Genomic DNA, 15,291 nt, shown 5'->3' with positions numbered 1-15,291 from the left:
GCATGGATGGAAGTTGTCATGGTTTCACTGAACACACACACACACACACACACACACACACACACACACACCCTATATACAACCCTAAGATGTCAGTTGCTTATTCTGATCAATTCAGGAACCTAGAGGCACATGAGCGCTAGTTCGTTTCTGCATCACATTCTGACATAGAATGGCTTCATGTTCTGAGGATGAGGTCAGTCCTCTCTGTCAGAGTACTGATGGAGGCCCGCCCCCTTTAGTGGGCCCGCCCCCTGTAGTGGGCCCGCCCCCTGCAGCCCCATTGATATGCTTTTTGCCTCTCAGCCCTGCCTTGGTTCTTGCACTGAAGATGGCCCTGAATAATCGCTAGTCTATGATGAGAGCTGGCTATGTAACTTGACCATGACCCTTCTAGCCTCAGCTTTCACAGTGAGCTACGTGGTCAGTAACAATGTGGCTGGACTTCCTTACCTCAGACAGGCTAGCCTCCCCCACTAGCGGGGTGAAGCAGCTTAGTCAATGCTCACCGGAGTACACCGAATACTGTTCAGTGTGTTGTTGGAAGAAAAAAACATATTTTATGTTTTTTATTTATCTGGCACTTCTGCATCTCAGTGAGACAGAACTTTTGTGACTATGGACATCACCATAAAAACTCCTTTAAAGTGGCTTTTGTGTCTGGGTTTTGAGAAGGAGATGGAAGTTGTACCTGTGGTTTTCATATTGTCTTTTGTTTCTCTGCAGGAAGATTTTGTGAATCCAGACAAAGAAGCCCCCATTGAGTCCACCTTTGTCCGGATCAAAGAGAGCCCCTCTGAGCAGGAGAGTCGAGTCCTCCTTCTCAGTGAGAACGGAGAGCGGTCCTACACTGTCAACCACGAAACCAGCCACCCGCCACCTGACAAGGTCTTCGTCTGTGACCAGCTTGAGAGCCCGAGGGGCTTCTGTCTGGGTAGTGTGCCCAGCCACAAACTGTCAGACAGCTCCTCAGAGTTTATGCACCAGATTTTTGACCAAGTCCTCCAGGGGAGCACGGGGAAGTCTGGATCCACCTCAGAGCCAGCTCCAGAGTCGTCCATTTTATCAACCAGAAAGGACAGTAGGAGGTCCAACTCTTTGCCTGTCAAGAAGAGCGTCCACTTCGAGGCTGACTTACACAAGGATGCCTCGTGTAGCAAGGACCCTTTCTACGGCTCCGACTTTCGCTTCGAGGGGAGCCCCAGGGCATCCAAAGAGCTGTCGAAGCAGGACGTCCACGTCTCGTCATCGGCCGAGGCTTCCAAAGAAAAGCCAGAACAGGAAGCCAGGCTGGTGCTGGATGCTGCCTCAAACAAGGCCCCTGACAATACTGTTGTTGATGTGGATGCGGTGCCCCAAAATGCTCAGCCTCCCCAGGACTCCTCACTCTATAATGGCACTGTAGAGACTTCAGCCAGTCTAGGTGAGAAAGGCCCTTCGCCACCGTCTCCTGGAGATCATACCATCCTGGCCAGCTCCACTGAGCTCAAGGTTCAGCTGCTTACCGTTGAACCTATGGACAAAGACGACTACTTTGAATGCATCCCACTGAAAGCTTCGAAGTTTAACAGGGACCTGGTAGATTTTGCCTCCACCAGTCAGGCTCTTGGTGAGGATCCTTCGTCCCACGAGAGGACACCTGGGGAGGAAGAGGGTTCTGGGAATTATGCTGAGAAACCAGGGAAAAGGAAATCAAAGTCTCCCCATGCAGAAACAGAGTTCGCCGAGTCCAAATTGGAGCCCCCTTCCAAGGATCCCGAACAAGAAGACCAAGGCCACACTTTGCCCCCAGAAATACCTGCAGATAAAAAGCCAGTAGTGTACGAAAAGGCCAAGAGGAAGTCCACTCGCCATCACAGTGAAGAAGGGGAAGCAGAAGGCGGCCTCTCCACGTTCGGTGGAGAAATGCTATCCAATCCTCCAAGTACCAGCGTCAGCCTGGAAACCCTCAGGAGTCACAGCGAGGAAGGTTTGAATTTCAAACCTTCGCCACCCCTCTCGAAGATCTCCGTCATCCCCCACGACCTGTTCTACTACCCGCACTATGAGGTGCCCCTTGCCGCAGTGCTGGAGGCTTATGCGGAGGGGGCGGAGGATTTTAAAAATGAAGGTGCAGACCTTGAGCATCCAGAGGAGAGCTATCTGCAGGACTCCAGGGAGGAGGAGGAGGATGAGGAGGAGGAGGAAGCCCACAGCTCCCAAAGCAGCTGTAGTTTCTCCTTGCCTGTTGACAACAACTACCCCAGAGTCAGTGAACACGTGTCCCAGGTCGACGGGAGTTCCGAGGGACCCACGTCAGCCTCAGGACCTGGTACTCCACCCTCCCGTGAGGATCACCAGCCAAAGGAAACCAAAGAGAATGGCCCTGTGGAAAGCCAGCAGGTACTTGAGGTTTGGGAACTCAGAGCTTCTCTCTGTAAGCCTTAAGGAACCCCTAAGGTGTAGAATTTAATGATCCTACAGGAGGTTCCAGCAAGTATTGGGTTGAAGGACCCAGAAGGGAGTCCTTCCCAAAATTTTGCACCCCACTGATCTTACTCCAGTCCAGGCCCTACTCAGAAGGCTTCTAAGAGGATAAATGAGATTGTGTAGGAGGGGCCAGCAGGATATTAAAAGCAGCCATTAATAGTGAGCTACCAGGTCATTTCCTTAGACCACCTGGGGAACAGGGCAACCCTGCACTGGACTCCAGCTTGATTCTTAGAAGTCTTGGCTGGGTCAGGCCCTGTTCTTTGGTTTCTGTGATTTGTTATGGATTGTGTAGACAGGAAGGGGAACCCTCATTCTAGGCTCAAGCAGCTGAGCACTCGCTTGTCAGCCAACCGCATTCCCCCTGTGTCTAGTCAGTGGCTCCGTGTATAAGAGGGACAGGTACACAGAGCCCTGCCCTGATGCCCTGAGGAGCAGGCAAGATCTGTCAGCAAAGAACTACCTTGCAGCCCTGGGAATCCTGGAGAGGGCATCAAAGCCCTGCTGGTGCAGAGACAGGTGATGGTGGGAGGGGGGGCTCGACTCCAGCAGGTCACTCGCCTGTCAACTTGGTGGGTTGCAACCTCCGTAGGGTCACATGCCAGACGTCTATATTACTGTTCATAGCAGTAGCAAAATTACAGTTATAAAGTGAGAACGAGATGATTTTATGGTTGGGGGTAGGGGTGACCACAACATAAAAGAACCGTATTAAAGGGCTACAGCATTAGGAAGGTTGAGAAGCACCAGTTCAGCCCTTTGGGAGAACATCATGACCAACATCAGCATCAGCAAATCTCGGGAAAGAGAAGTGTGCCAACTTCTTGTGCAGTGGGCACAGACAGAGTGGGGTGGCAGATGTGGAGATGGCCCTGTAAAGGAAGACTCCTCACACTCAGAGGGGCTGGAGAGTGTGAGAGAGGATGTTCCCAAGTGCCAGAATGAGGCTAAAAATGGAACCAGCTTATTCCAGATTGGTTCTGTTGCTGTTTTTCACCCCTTCCTGGTTGTTACACCTCTCATCCCTCCCAGTTCAGTCCTGAGAAGTCCAGAGAGGGCTGACCCTAAAGCCCAAGTCTCACCTCATTAGCCCCCCTACTCCTGCCTCATTACCATGGCCTCTGACAGTCTTTCCTCTCCCACCTGACTGTCCATCTCTTCCTGCTTCCCTCCAGCAAAGGTGGCTTCTCTTAGTTTCTAGATACCCATGCTCTTGGGTGGTCCTTCCCCACCCAGAATGTGGCAAGTGGTTATTCATCCTTCAAAGCTCTGGGTCGAGGTCACCTCCTCCCCGCTCCTGCAATAGCAGAAGTCTTGCTGCCTTAGTGCAGACCTACCACTAAGTTCTTTCCCAGGTCCACGGGTTTGGTTTTTTTTTAATCCCAAGAGTAGTAAGTGGGCATCTGTGTACTCATCTTTGGACCCAAGAGACCAGTGTGGTGCCTTGCAGGCTCTTTCAAATGCAGGGGTCAAGTGCATATTACTTCAGGAATAAAACAGGAAGATAAATGGAGAGAGTCGTGGGTGGAACTGGAAGAGCTAAGAAAGTCTTTACACTCAGAAGTCTGCAGGCAAGGAAGTTTGGGGAGCCTTCAGCAGTGTGTTAGATTGAGATAGCAGCACTCGATGTGGTTCTGTTTGCCAATCCAGGACATTGGGGAAAATTTTCAGTCTTCAGCCATGAATGACTGTTTGGGACAAGGCAGGCATGTGCTCAACAGCTCTAGGCCACATGGAGAAGAGGGCTGGTGGCTCCTGGGATGCCAGAGACATACCTGACTCCTTGCCCTGTTGCTAAGAGCCACTCCATCCCCCGCCCCCCACTTCTTCATGCCTGAGGTGGGTTGCCAGTTCTCCCCTGTGGTGCCTCCTCTGGGGAATGGGCAAAAGGCAGCAGCTGTGGACACAGATGTCAGAGAGAGAAGATCTAATGTTTTAGCTGAAGATACAGAAGACAACTGCAATGATTCTCCAGATTGCTGGGGGTAAAAGCTATGTGGGAGCAATAGGTGGATGAGAACGTCCATGTTCCTGTCCTTGGGCAGGCAGCCTATGGAGACACAGTCTGACCCTTCATTCTCTTGTTTGGTTGGTCGTGACCGGCTCTGATGTACCCCAGGCTAGCCTCAAGCTCACCACGAAACCAAGACCTTCAGTGTCTGATTCTCTTCTTTCCAAGTACTTCTGTGTCAGACTTCTGCTGTGCTGGGACTCGAACCCAGGGCTGCTTTCAAGTGAGGCAAGCCTTCTGTTAATACAGCCACATGCTCAGGGCCTGGCCCTTCATGCCAGGAGTTACCAAAATCAGATTGAACACCTGCTTTGTGGAGAGGGTGAGGTGGACAATGAGAGCTAGTTGGGGCAGCACTTGGCTGGAATCATGTGATCAGTTAGATTTGAAATCTCATCCTACCCTAAGTCTTACTGGGATGGGGTAGGGAAAGATCAAGCTTCCTTCCCCAGCTTTGAGCACAGCCTCCCTGTAATCCAAGTGAAGTAATATTAGCACAACTTACACTATGGCTCTGACCCCATGGCCTTGCTTGTCTTCTTCCCCCAACCCTACTTTGTACTTGGCTCCCAAGTATACCCCCCTGCTTCACCCTGCTGCTGAGCAAAGCCTGTGGTGTGGAGAACCCTGAGTCTGTTTTCTACCTGCTTCTCTTTTCAAAAAGGGAAGAAAGGGCTATCTGAGTAAGCAAAGACTAAAACGTGGCAAGCCCTGTTGAGCAGGTTCTCCCTGCTGGCCCCACACTTGAGATTTCAGTGGGGGTGTTGCTGGTGGCTATTGGGTGCTCTGTGTTACGGTGGCTAGCTATTTCCCCTTCCAATAAATCCTAGAGATGTGGCCCTGTGGTCCCTTCCAGCAAAGGCACAGTGTCAGTGTCCACCCCCTACCCCCATAGACTGCATTTGCCTATGTGTGTTTCCTTGCAGACCCATTGACCACGTTTGCACCTAGCCACATGTCTCTCAAACTCTCTGTTGAGGCAGCTGAGTGTATTGAAAGTTCAGCCATTGCCTGTTGTAAGGGGCCTTCTTCTAAGGAACCCTGTGCCACAGAGGCGAGGGGCGGTGGGGGGAAGTTGATGGTGGTTGCACCCATTTGACAGCTGGAAAAGTGAGGCTCAAAGATGGACAGTAGTCTGTGGCTCAAGTCAAGTGGGTGACTCAGGCAAGATTATGTATCAGAGCTTCCTGACTCCAAAACTCTCCCTGCCTTTCCCCCCTCCATTCACAACTTTGATTTCTGCCCAAGGAGCAAGAAGCAGAGCGAGCTTCTTCCCTGGGTCATCCAGCCTGGAAGGAATTCCTAAAATGAGCAGAATTGGGACACTGAACGGATTGGAGGGGAGCCCAGGCAGTGACGATCTGTCTTTTGGCTATTTTGTATTCTAGTCCCAAGAACCCCCAAACCCGGAACTGCCCACAAAGCCATTAGAAGAAAAGTTAACGGAAACCCCCACTAGCAGTAAAAAGAAGGAAAAAAGGAAACACGTGGACCAAGTAGAAAGCTCATTATTTATAGCCCCCGGGACCGTCCGCTCCTCAGACGACCTCGAAGACAACCCCTGCGAACACAAGGTCCCTTCCAGGTAGGTCACTGAGGTCTTTTCACTTTAGAAACAGAGGCAGGGCTTGCTCTTGCAGGATGAGAGAGCACCTTGGAAAGACAGTGCATAAGTGGAGGGGCAAGCCCTCAGCCATGGAGATCAGCTGAGAACAGACAAGGAAACGTCCTCATCCATAGGCATGAGGTATGGATGGCTCCTAGTCACAGAACACATAGTAGTCACCTCCCAACTCCTGCTTCCTGCCTTGCTGAGGAATAGTGTGACTAAGGATGCTGTGGAGCAGGTAGACCTACTATGTAGCACAGCAGACATCTTTATCCCTGGTATAAGCAGGCAACTCAGAAGTGAACTCATTTATGTGAGGGAGGTCCTGGAGCCTGCTAGACTCAGGTAAACCGAGCTTCTACAAGCTTCCAGGAGGCTGACGCCTGGCTTGAGTACCAATAGATAGGATCATTCTCTGAGTATTTATCTATATGGTCACAACTCAGCTCACCTAGGCAGAGAGGCCTAGGAACCCACTGGACCCAGTACGCCTCTGGTCTCGGCCTTCTATCCTAAGTTGGGTTTCTATTTTGTTTTATGCTCCTTCAAACTGGAGAGCTGTTCCTCTACATTCAACTCTGTCCCTTCCCTCACTCCAGCTCAGCCTCTGGTGGAGAAAGTGGTGGGGAGGATGGGGCAGAGAGGGAAGAGAGTCCGTTATACCTCCTCCAAGCAGGTGTCTTGGGTTCCCACTTTTAAAAAGATTTGTTTATTTAATATATGTAAGTACACTGTCCCTCTCTTCAGACCTACTAGAAGAGGGCACCAGATCTCATCACAGATGGTTGTGAGCCACCATGTGGTTGCTGGGAATTGAACTCAGGACCTCTGAAAGAGCAGTCAACCACTGAGCCATCTCTGCAGCCTTCCCAGAGGTTATTTTTGGTACATTCTTATACCTTAGCATGATTTTTTTTCATAGGATAATCATTTTTTAAAGATTTTTGGTAGCTCTAAGGCTTGAACTCACAACCTAATGCATCCAGGCAAGTGAGCTAGGCTAACAGCCAGAGCTACCTGCCCAGCTCCCTTTTAACTTTCTATTTTGAGGGTGTGTCTCACTAAGTTGCCTAGGCTGGCTTTGAACTGGCTCCATAGCCCAGGCAAAGGCAAGGCATGGAGTTGATTGCATCATTTAGCGTGGCCCTGTCTTGGAGTGAGCACTCAGTTCTTTGGCTATAAATGCAGGATGACTGCATTTCTCCTAACTTCTGGAGGTCGGGAGATGGGTCCTTACTCAGCACCTGGTAGCTGGGAGAATGAGCGGCAGGGTTCACACCCATTAGAAAGATCATATTGATACAATGTAACATAAACCCGCTTAAGAGGAAGCTTCCTGCAGCAAAAAGAGACAGAAGGGTTATTCCTTCCCACCAGGAATGTGCTTTTGATGAGGAAGTATCACTTACACATAAGGGCAGAAGGGGCCTGGGCAGCTCCTAGCACTGCACCATGGAGGATCAAGTCACTCTGGATGCTTCTGAGCTTGGAGCCCCCAGGGTCCCTTTTGACTCTGAGGTTACATTTTGCTTCATTCCTCTGCTGTGTTCCCAGTGGAGTGTAGCAAAACCTAGATTGAGTGATACTGCGGTTGCCTTACAGGAACTTTCTGAGCATGTATACTTAGGCCAAGTGCCAGGCTCCTGGAGGCCATGGAATGAGCTTGCTTAAAGGAAAATGACACTGTGTCAAGGTACACGGCACCCATCAGGTACCTAGTTCTGCTAGGCAACAGGCCAGGCTCCAGGGCCTTCTGAAGCAAGCTGGGTGGCCCATTCTCCAGGGAAAGACAACTGAATAGAGAATCTGGTTTCCAAGGAGCATACGCAGCTCCCAGCATCCCACAGTTGATGGCTCAGGATTCTTCTGCCTCCACCTTGGGGTGTCAAAAGACAGAAGGGCATTCCATGTTAGCCTCCAAGATTTGGGCGTAAAATCAGCCTTCTTACGTATGAAAGGAAAAATGGTGATATCCCCTAGGGATAGATTGGCAGAATGAAACAGCATAGCAAGGAGCATGAGAGGAAGGCCAGCCCCCAGGCCTTAGGCCCAACCCTGCCCTTAACACGCAGGGGACTGCAGGGGACCCCTAAAACTTCAGGATGCTATGATATAAAGGCCCCATTCCTGGCCCAAACCCTTAGAAATATGTGGCCTGCTTTCTATTAAAAACCCTGGTCTACGTTTTTGTATAGATGAGGGCCCAGTGTCTGTGGCCACACCTGGCAGTATGTTTCAACAAGATGGACTCATGGGTAGAAAGTGTCCCTTGGTCTGAAGCCAGGACTGCTTAACCCAGCTGTGGAAGGCCCCAGGCTGAGGTGACTTGGATTGACTGTATGACTGGGACCGTTTGTGCCCTGGGTGTTGCCCATTCACAACGTGTCTTTGCTTTTCAGGAATAGTCACAGCGACTCCAGCATTTACATTCGGCGACACACTAATAGGTCTTTGGAATTGGTTAGTATGTGAATTTCTTCTTCCCTATGATCCCCGCTAATTGGTACCTTTCCTTCCTTCCTCCCCCTCCCAACCCTGAGCTCTGAGATTACTGACCTGCACCAACCTTAACTTTGGGATAGAAGACAGACTCACTTGAAATCTTGTTACGCGCAGTCCAATTGGATGTTCAGTTGGAGCAAGAAGGATGTAAATAAAGCATTGGTTTCAAAGCCCAAAGGCTTCTTTGTCAAAACAAACAAACAAACAAAAAAACAGATCCAAGACACTTCCCTAACCCTTGAACCCAAATCTGGAAAGATCCAAGTCAGAGCATGGTACCAATCACTAGAGGATTCCTTGTGACATCTGCAAGCGCTGAGACCTGCAGAGATCTTTACTCCAGATTCAGGCTAGGTGGTGGGTGGGCCTCTTCCCGGTCACCCTTGGGTGGGGAGGACAGGGGAGGGCAGAGGTATCTACTGTTTAGAGATTTGATTTTTGCAACTAGATGTCTGCAGTATCAAGAAAAGCGTGGCGTGGTCAGCTTTGTAAGCTTAAAATCACCTTGTTTTCTGTTTCAGAGATTTCATCTTTACTAATTGGGTTGCGGGGTTTTGTTTATAAATTTCACTGTAGGACCATTTTAGCTATGTTCAATTGAGGAACGCAGCCGATCTGGATGACAGGAGAAACAGAGTGTTAAACAGGTTGGTGGCTTCATTCCATAAGTTTGTGGGATTTAAATATATTTATGTATATTATATTTACAAATATAATTTATATATTTATGTTTTATTATCTATTTATTACGTGCTTATGTTTTTTCTTTAAAAATATATATAAATAGAAACATATTCTAAATATGTTTTATATATTTAAATATATTGTTAAAATACATGTTAATATTAATGCATATTATGTGTGTACGAGTGTATATGTATATCCTAACTCACAAGGGACATCATTTTTCGGCTATGGCTTATTAATCATGCTATAAATAGTTTGGGGAAAATACCAGAAAACAGCTATTCCAAGTGAGATGAATGTAAATGGGTGAGAGAGAAGTTAGAGATGCCTGAGTCCGGGCCGAGGGGCAGAGCCCAGCTCAGAATGCTCGAGAGGCAAGGTGGGTCTGGGTTCTGAGTCTACGGCTGTGCTTGAATCCTTTAGGGCAGAAGGCGGTTCTCAAAGGTAGAACTGTGTGCATCCCTTCCTGTAGCGCCTGACCCCGTCTCCCTTCTGTCCCCACCGCAGGTACAATTCTCAGAAGCTCACTGAGCTGATTTTACAGTTTTACGGCATCAGAGCGGACATGAAGCGGGAACACAAACAGGCCAGGCTGTCTATGAAAGTATTCGTTACTGGTGGAGAACTGATTGTCTAGCGGATAGTTCTCGAGTTACAGTACCAAACTGGTCCGCCTAGAGCCCAAGCGTCCGCAATGGAGCCTCTAGTTCTGACAAAGAGCCCTACTCCTGTTAAAGTCACAGAAGTCCTTGGCCTTATTGTTCCAACCCTCAGGGTTTGCAAGAACTTGGAAGTCTGGAGTTGGTAGTCTCTGCCTCAGGATCAGGGTCTTTAGACTTCCACTCTTTGGTGTTCTAAAAACAAATACAAGCAGGATCTTCTGCTTCCTTCCCGGGCCTAAAATGGAAATGTTAATTTGAGTTTTCTGCCAAAGGGAATACGCAGCTAGGCAGAAAATGCTTTTAGCTTTGATCAGGGAGGCCGTTGGCAAGGAGAACTTGATGCATGCAGGAGTGTTTCCAGCAACAGAGTTTATGTTTTTTCTATGCAAGCTGGGGAACGGGTGCCCCATGTCTGATATTCAGCCACAAATCACTCTACTACAGATGTCACAGACCCCCCCACACCCCCAAGGGCTATGACATGAAAATGGCCCCCAAGAAGCTCATATACTTCAGGCTTCTGTGTATCAGTGTCCTACCCACCCCCCCTCCACCCCCCCTACCTTTCTTTGGGACATTTGGTTTTTACCACCACCTCTACCCTCCACCCCTATTCATTACCTCCGGGCAAATGCAACCTGGCTCGTTAAACACTCCCTCCCACCACCCTTTCTTTTAAGAAAGGGAACTGTGACCCAGATCAAAGCTGGCCAGTTCTTCCGAAGGCAGCCTGTCAAGAGACAAAACTTGGGGTGACCTTGATTTGTTTGTTTCTGGTCACTGCTTTGAAATCACCTTCCAGAGAGTTCTTTTAGTAACTGAGGCATAGGTGAGAGTCCTACCTCCTCCTGGGCTGTCCCAGGAGACCTGGCTCAGCTCTCTCATAAAGTATTTGTGTGGCCCGTGACAACTGCTGCCCCGTGACTGTCACTGTGGCCATCTGTGAGATGGTCCACACAGCTCCGTCTGTTAGGTAGGGGTGATGGAGATGCCTGGGGTCTGTGTGGATGCTTCCAGGGCTGTCCCCACCTCTTGGAACACACACACACACAGATGGGGGCCTCCCTGATGTGTCCTGGGAGGTTTTATCTGCCGGTGGGTTGAGGTTTTGGATGGCCTTCTAATCATAGGGACCCTGCCAGTAACCATCTTGTCCCTTTCTTTCCCTCTGCAGGACCGGCACCAACTCCTCTGGAGAAGCCGTGCCCCTGGGGAGTCAGAGCCCACCCAACGACTCTCTGACACAGTTTGTTCAGCAGCCCGACGTGATATACTTCATTCTCTTCCTCTGGCTCCTGGTTTACTGCTTACTGCTCTTCCCCCAGCTTGATGTCAGCCGGCTCTGAAACACCTGTCTGGAGAATAAAAAGACAGGACTCGGGCCAGGGCGGAGTCTTTCTACCGCATCTTACTGTCTGTTGAGCCACTGTGCAGAGATGGGAGCCCTCAGAGGGAGCGCAGGCCCCACCCCCTGTTGCTGTCTGGTCCAGTCTTTGTTCACATTTCCTCTGATTCTCTAAGACCCCGAGAGCATGTCTTCCTCCCAGACCGTGTGCTCGAAGCTCAGGTGTGAGGCTGGATCTGTGGACGGGATTCTCCCTTACGTGCCTTGTTTGGTCAGATTCGAGTCCTTACTAATGTGTACCCCAAGTCTGGGTCTTAGCATGTACACATGCAGGTTCCTAAGGTCCTGGAGGAGCTTGAGTTACTTACTTTTATCTCAGGGGAGGGTCTGCCTGACTCCGAGAAAGAACGGAGTCCATGATAGGAAGAAAGGTACCCTGTTTGCCTCCATTTGTGAGTGTTTGAGTGAAGAGCTTACTCCCCCATAACCTGATTATCCATTGCTGAGGGAGTTAAACATCGCGGACCTGCCCATTCACCAGAGATTACACCGGGGCATTGGCAAACTCCAAAGAGATGCTCTGCCGGTGGTTCATTGTGAGCCACAGCCCACTCCTCTTTCGTCTTGGTGGTCTTGGAGGGTTGCGTTTCTAATTCACTTTTTTTTTAATTGATTGAAGTACAGCTGTAGCTTTCTAACCTTTAGTAGGACCCCCTGTCAGATGAAAGCCAGTCTAGATTTGCATGGAAAGGCAGTCTCTGGCTGACTGGGATATAGCCCTGACTCTCCCTCCTCTGCTGAGTTTTCTGTAGAGAACATGCACTCCCTGCAGAGGGAGGGGGCTGCATGAGGTGCCCCAAGGGGCTGGAAGTGGCCTGCCTGGCCAGAATAAGCTCCCACAAATGGTGGAGCTGGGAGGGTTTCTGCAGGTGTCTGGGCTCAGGATGCATGTGTACCTTGGCACCAGCATCCTTTGCAATCAGCCATGACCGGGGTGTAGGCTGTGGCAGGAAGCATGCAGAAGGCAGAAAGTTTCTTTCCTTACCCTCTTGTCTTCCTCAGCCCCTGCTCCAGTGTCCTTTTTCCACTTCTCTGAAAATTCTCAAGTCTGGGAAAGCTCCTTGTTCTTCCCCTTCTTGTACCTCTCAAAAAAGCACACACTAGGCAGTCCTTATAAAAACCACACACTTAGTCCAGAGTGGGCCTTAGGGAGCATCTCATCTAGCTGAACTCAGAGAGGCAGAACAGGCTGGCCAAGGTCACACAGCCCACCAGCAACAGACTGGTCAGCCCCCCTCCTCAGGTCACTTGGTCCCCCAGTCTAGAATTATTGCTTTTTTTCTTTGTAAGAAACTTCCAGCCAGGTACACACATGTCCTCACTCGAACAAATCCATTCTTTTAAGACCTTTTATTAACCTCCAAGCTTAGCTTGGGTTCCTTCTAGAATGTTCTTGACAGATATAAAGGCTTGTAGCTGTGACAAAGCAACTGAGAAAACAACATAAGAAAGGAGGGGGTTTGGGGGCTTACAGACTCAGGATCTGATTCGTCATAAAGGGGGAGTCATGGCAGTAGGAATGTGAGGTGGCTAGTCAGTAGGCAGAGGGGTGGGGGGGAGGAGAGAGAGAGAGAGAGAGAGAGAGAGAGAGAGAGAGAGAGAGAGAGAGAGAGAGAGAGAGAGAGAGAGAGACTTCAGGTTGGGACCATCCAGTCCAGGGGGTGGTGCTACCCACATATTCAGGGCAAGCCTTGCTTCTTTCTGGAACGACCCTCAGAGTCACTTCCAGAGGTGTGTTTCCATGGATACTAAATGCAGTCAAATTGATAATGGAGATGGAGCATCACGTCTTTCCTTTGGCACGAGCACTGTTCTTAGTCCAGGAGTCATTCTCCTTAGGCAAGCCAAACATCACTCAATTTACATAGCACATTGAGTCGTGATAACCAAAAACCTGACTTCTTAACCTCTCCCTCCCCAAAAAGAATTGAGGCTGAGAAGAGAGCCATTGGAGCTTGGAACAATTCCAGCCTGAAGGCCCGAAGCTCCAAAGTGAGTGAACTACTTAATGAGCTCCCTGGTCCCATTGGAAGTTCAAAAGTACAGATGATAAAGGTTTTATGTGTGATGTTTTATGACCTCGCACACTGCACAGTCCTTGCCCAGATGAGGTACCAAAGAGGAGCTGACCCCAGATGTGAATCGTTTATTTTATGGGTCTAGACCTTGGTCCGAAGCCTGTGCATGCTGCCTCTCACGCCTCCTACAGCTTAGAACAGCCTTTAAAACTTCTGCAGGCAAGATGCCCAAGAATCATTCGGCTCAAGCTGGCGGGAAGTTGACTAATTGAAAGGGAAAAATAATCTCACTTGAGTGTAGGGGTACAGAGAAGAGACCGGTTACGGAGAGCTGCTAGGCAACCCGTCAGTCACTTGACATTTTTAAAATTTTAATTTTTAGAGAGAGAGAGAGAGAGAAAGTGCAAGTGTACATGCTCATGTGTATCTGAGTGTGTGCTCATGTGCTTGTGGATGTGAATGTGCATGTGTGTGCTCATGTGTGTTCATGCATGCACTCATGTACATGTGTGTGTGTGTGTGTGTGTGTGTGTGTGTGTGTGTAAGTGCAGGTACCCATGGAGGCCCTAAGAAATCATCAGATCCCCTCTGTGGGTGTGAAGAGCTGAATCAGGGACCACTGCAAGAACATCTTGTGCCCTTAACTACCGAGTCACCTCCAGCACCTGTTAAATAAGGAAGTGCTGTAGGTTTGAAATGAGGACAGCTGTCCCTGAGGCTCACTTGTGGCAGTTATACCTTTTGTCCCTTTCCACTATTTTTCCTATTGTTCCCCTCTGTGTCTTTAGTGAATATATATATAAATAATTTTATTTTTTTAATTTTTATTTATTTATTATTTTTGCTAATACCTCAGATGGGAGTTTCCTTCTCACCAGTACCACACACAGTTTTTACTTAGATCATGTGACTGATACATCCCTCCTTAGTGTCTTGGGTATGTGGGGACTGTACTTCTGAGCTATGAAGTGGCTGTGGTTAAACATCATTGTCTGTATTTCCTTCCTTCCCTCTCTTCCTTCTACGTCCCCTCCCTTTCCCCTCTGTCCACTCTTCACTAATGTCTCGAAAAATGGAATATGAGAAATAAATATAAATACCTTTAGTTTTTTTTTTTTTTTCATGACTTTAAATGCCTGTATCCTGCCCTTACTTTGTGGCTGGCCACAGAGCTGCAGGCAGAAATGGAGTTCTTACTGCTTTCCAATAATATACTTAAGATTCTGATGTCATTCCTGCCCACATGCCTTTATGCAAGACAGGGACTCTCCCCATTCCTGGTGACATCCCCAGTCTCCTTTCTCTTGGTGGCCTGAGGGTGTTCTGTCCTTGCTGTGGAACCCGTGCTGGGTCCTCCTTAAATTCTCTTGCAATATCTTTCTTTCTTTCTGAGCTCCTGACTGCCCCATTATTGGGCCTCCCTGGCTTGTCTTCTAATATTCTTGTCTCTTAAATGCCTCAGCCCTGTCTTTATCTGCTTCCGAGGGGATTGAGTCCATCTTCTCTCTCCAACATGAATGTTTTATTTTTAGCTTCTAAAAACGTCCTCCTTGTTTTCTGAGTTTTGTTGTGTAAGCTTCCTGTTCTTGGTTCAGGAGTGGCTGATGTGTCAGTAGTAAAATGCTTCTTCTGGGTCTTATTCCATTTTCTTACATAGCTTCCTGCCACTCCTCTGCCTGGGAAAAAGGAACACACCAGGCTGCTGTTAGCCCACACAGTACACATGTGCGATACGAGTAATTGTCCCCCACAGTGTCCAGCACAAGCCATAGGCTGGGACCCAGTACTGTGTTCTAACCTTCAAGCAGGCAGTCTTGGGAATCAACGTGTAACCACCTGAAGCTGCTCCTGCCTTAGTCTTCTCCCTCCGGCCTATCCTGTATGAATAGGAGGCAAAGCAGTCATTTGGCTGCATGGGAAGGCGGGAG

General features: G+C 49.1%; 1 protein-coding gene across 2 annotated transcripts in view; it reads left to right on the top strand.

The window, feature by feature from the left end:
• CLMN (calmin) overlaps positions 1-11,907 on the top strand; it is an 88,390-nt gene extending 76,483 nt beyond the window's left edge. Inside the window, exons 9-14 of one of the 2 annotated variants that reach the window (XM_080928799.1) lie at positions 727-2,382; positions 5,869-6,065; positions 8,489-8,549; positions 9,168-9,238; positions 9,786-9,882; positions 11,115-11,907. In XM_080928799.1, coding sequence (XP_080784925.1) covers positions 727-2,382; positions 5,869-6,065; positions 8,489-8,549; positions 9,168-9,238; positions 9,786-9,882; positions 11,115-11,270 — 2,238 coding nt within the window. In that variant the 3' untranslated portion in view covers positions 11,271-11,907. The remainder of the gene's footprint in view (positions 1-726; positions 2,383-5,868; positions 6,066-8,488; positions 8,550-9,167; positions 9,239-9,785; positions 9,883-11,114) is intronic. The other variant, XM_080928798.1, reaches the window with a different exon arrangement.
• The last annotated feature ends 3,384 nt before the right edge of the window (positions 11,908-15,291 follow it).

Source organism: Micromys minutus (assembly GCF_963924665.1).
Source record: "Micromys minutus genome assembly, chromosome: 1".
In the NCBI taxonomy this organism is placed as follows: Eukaryota; Metazoa; Chordata; class Mammalia; order Rodentia; family Muridae; genus Micromys; species Micromys minutus.
This window is presented reverse-complemented; position numbering and strand designations above follow the sequence as displayed.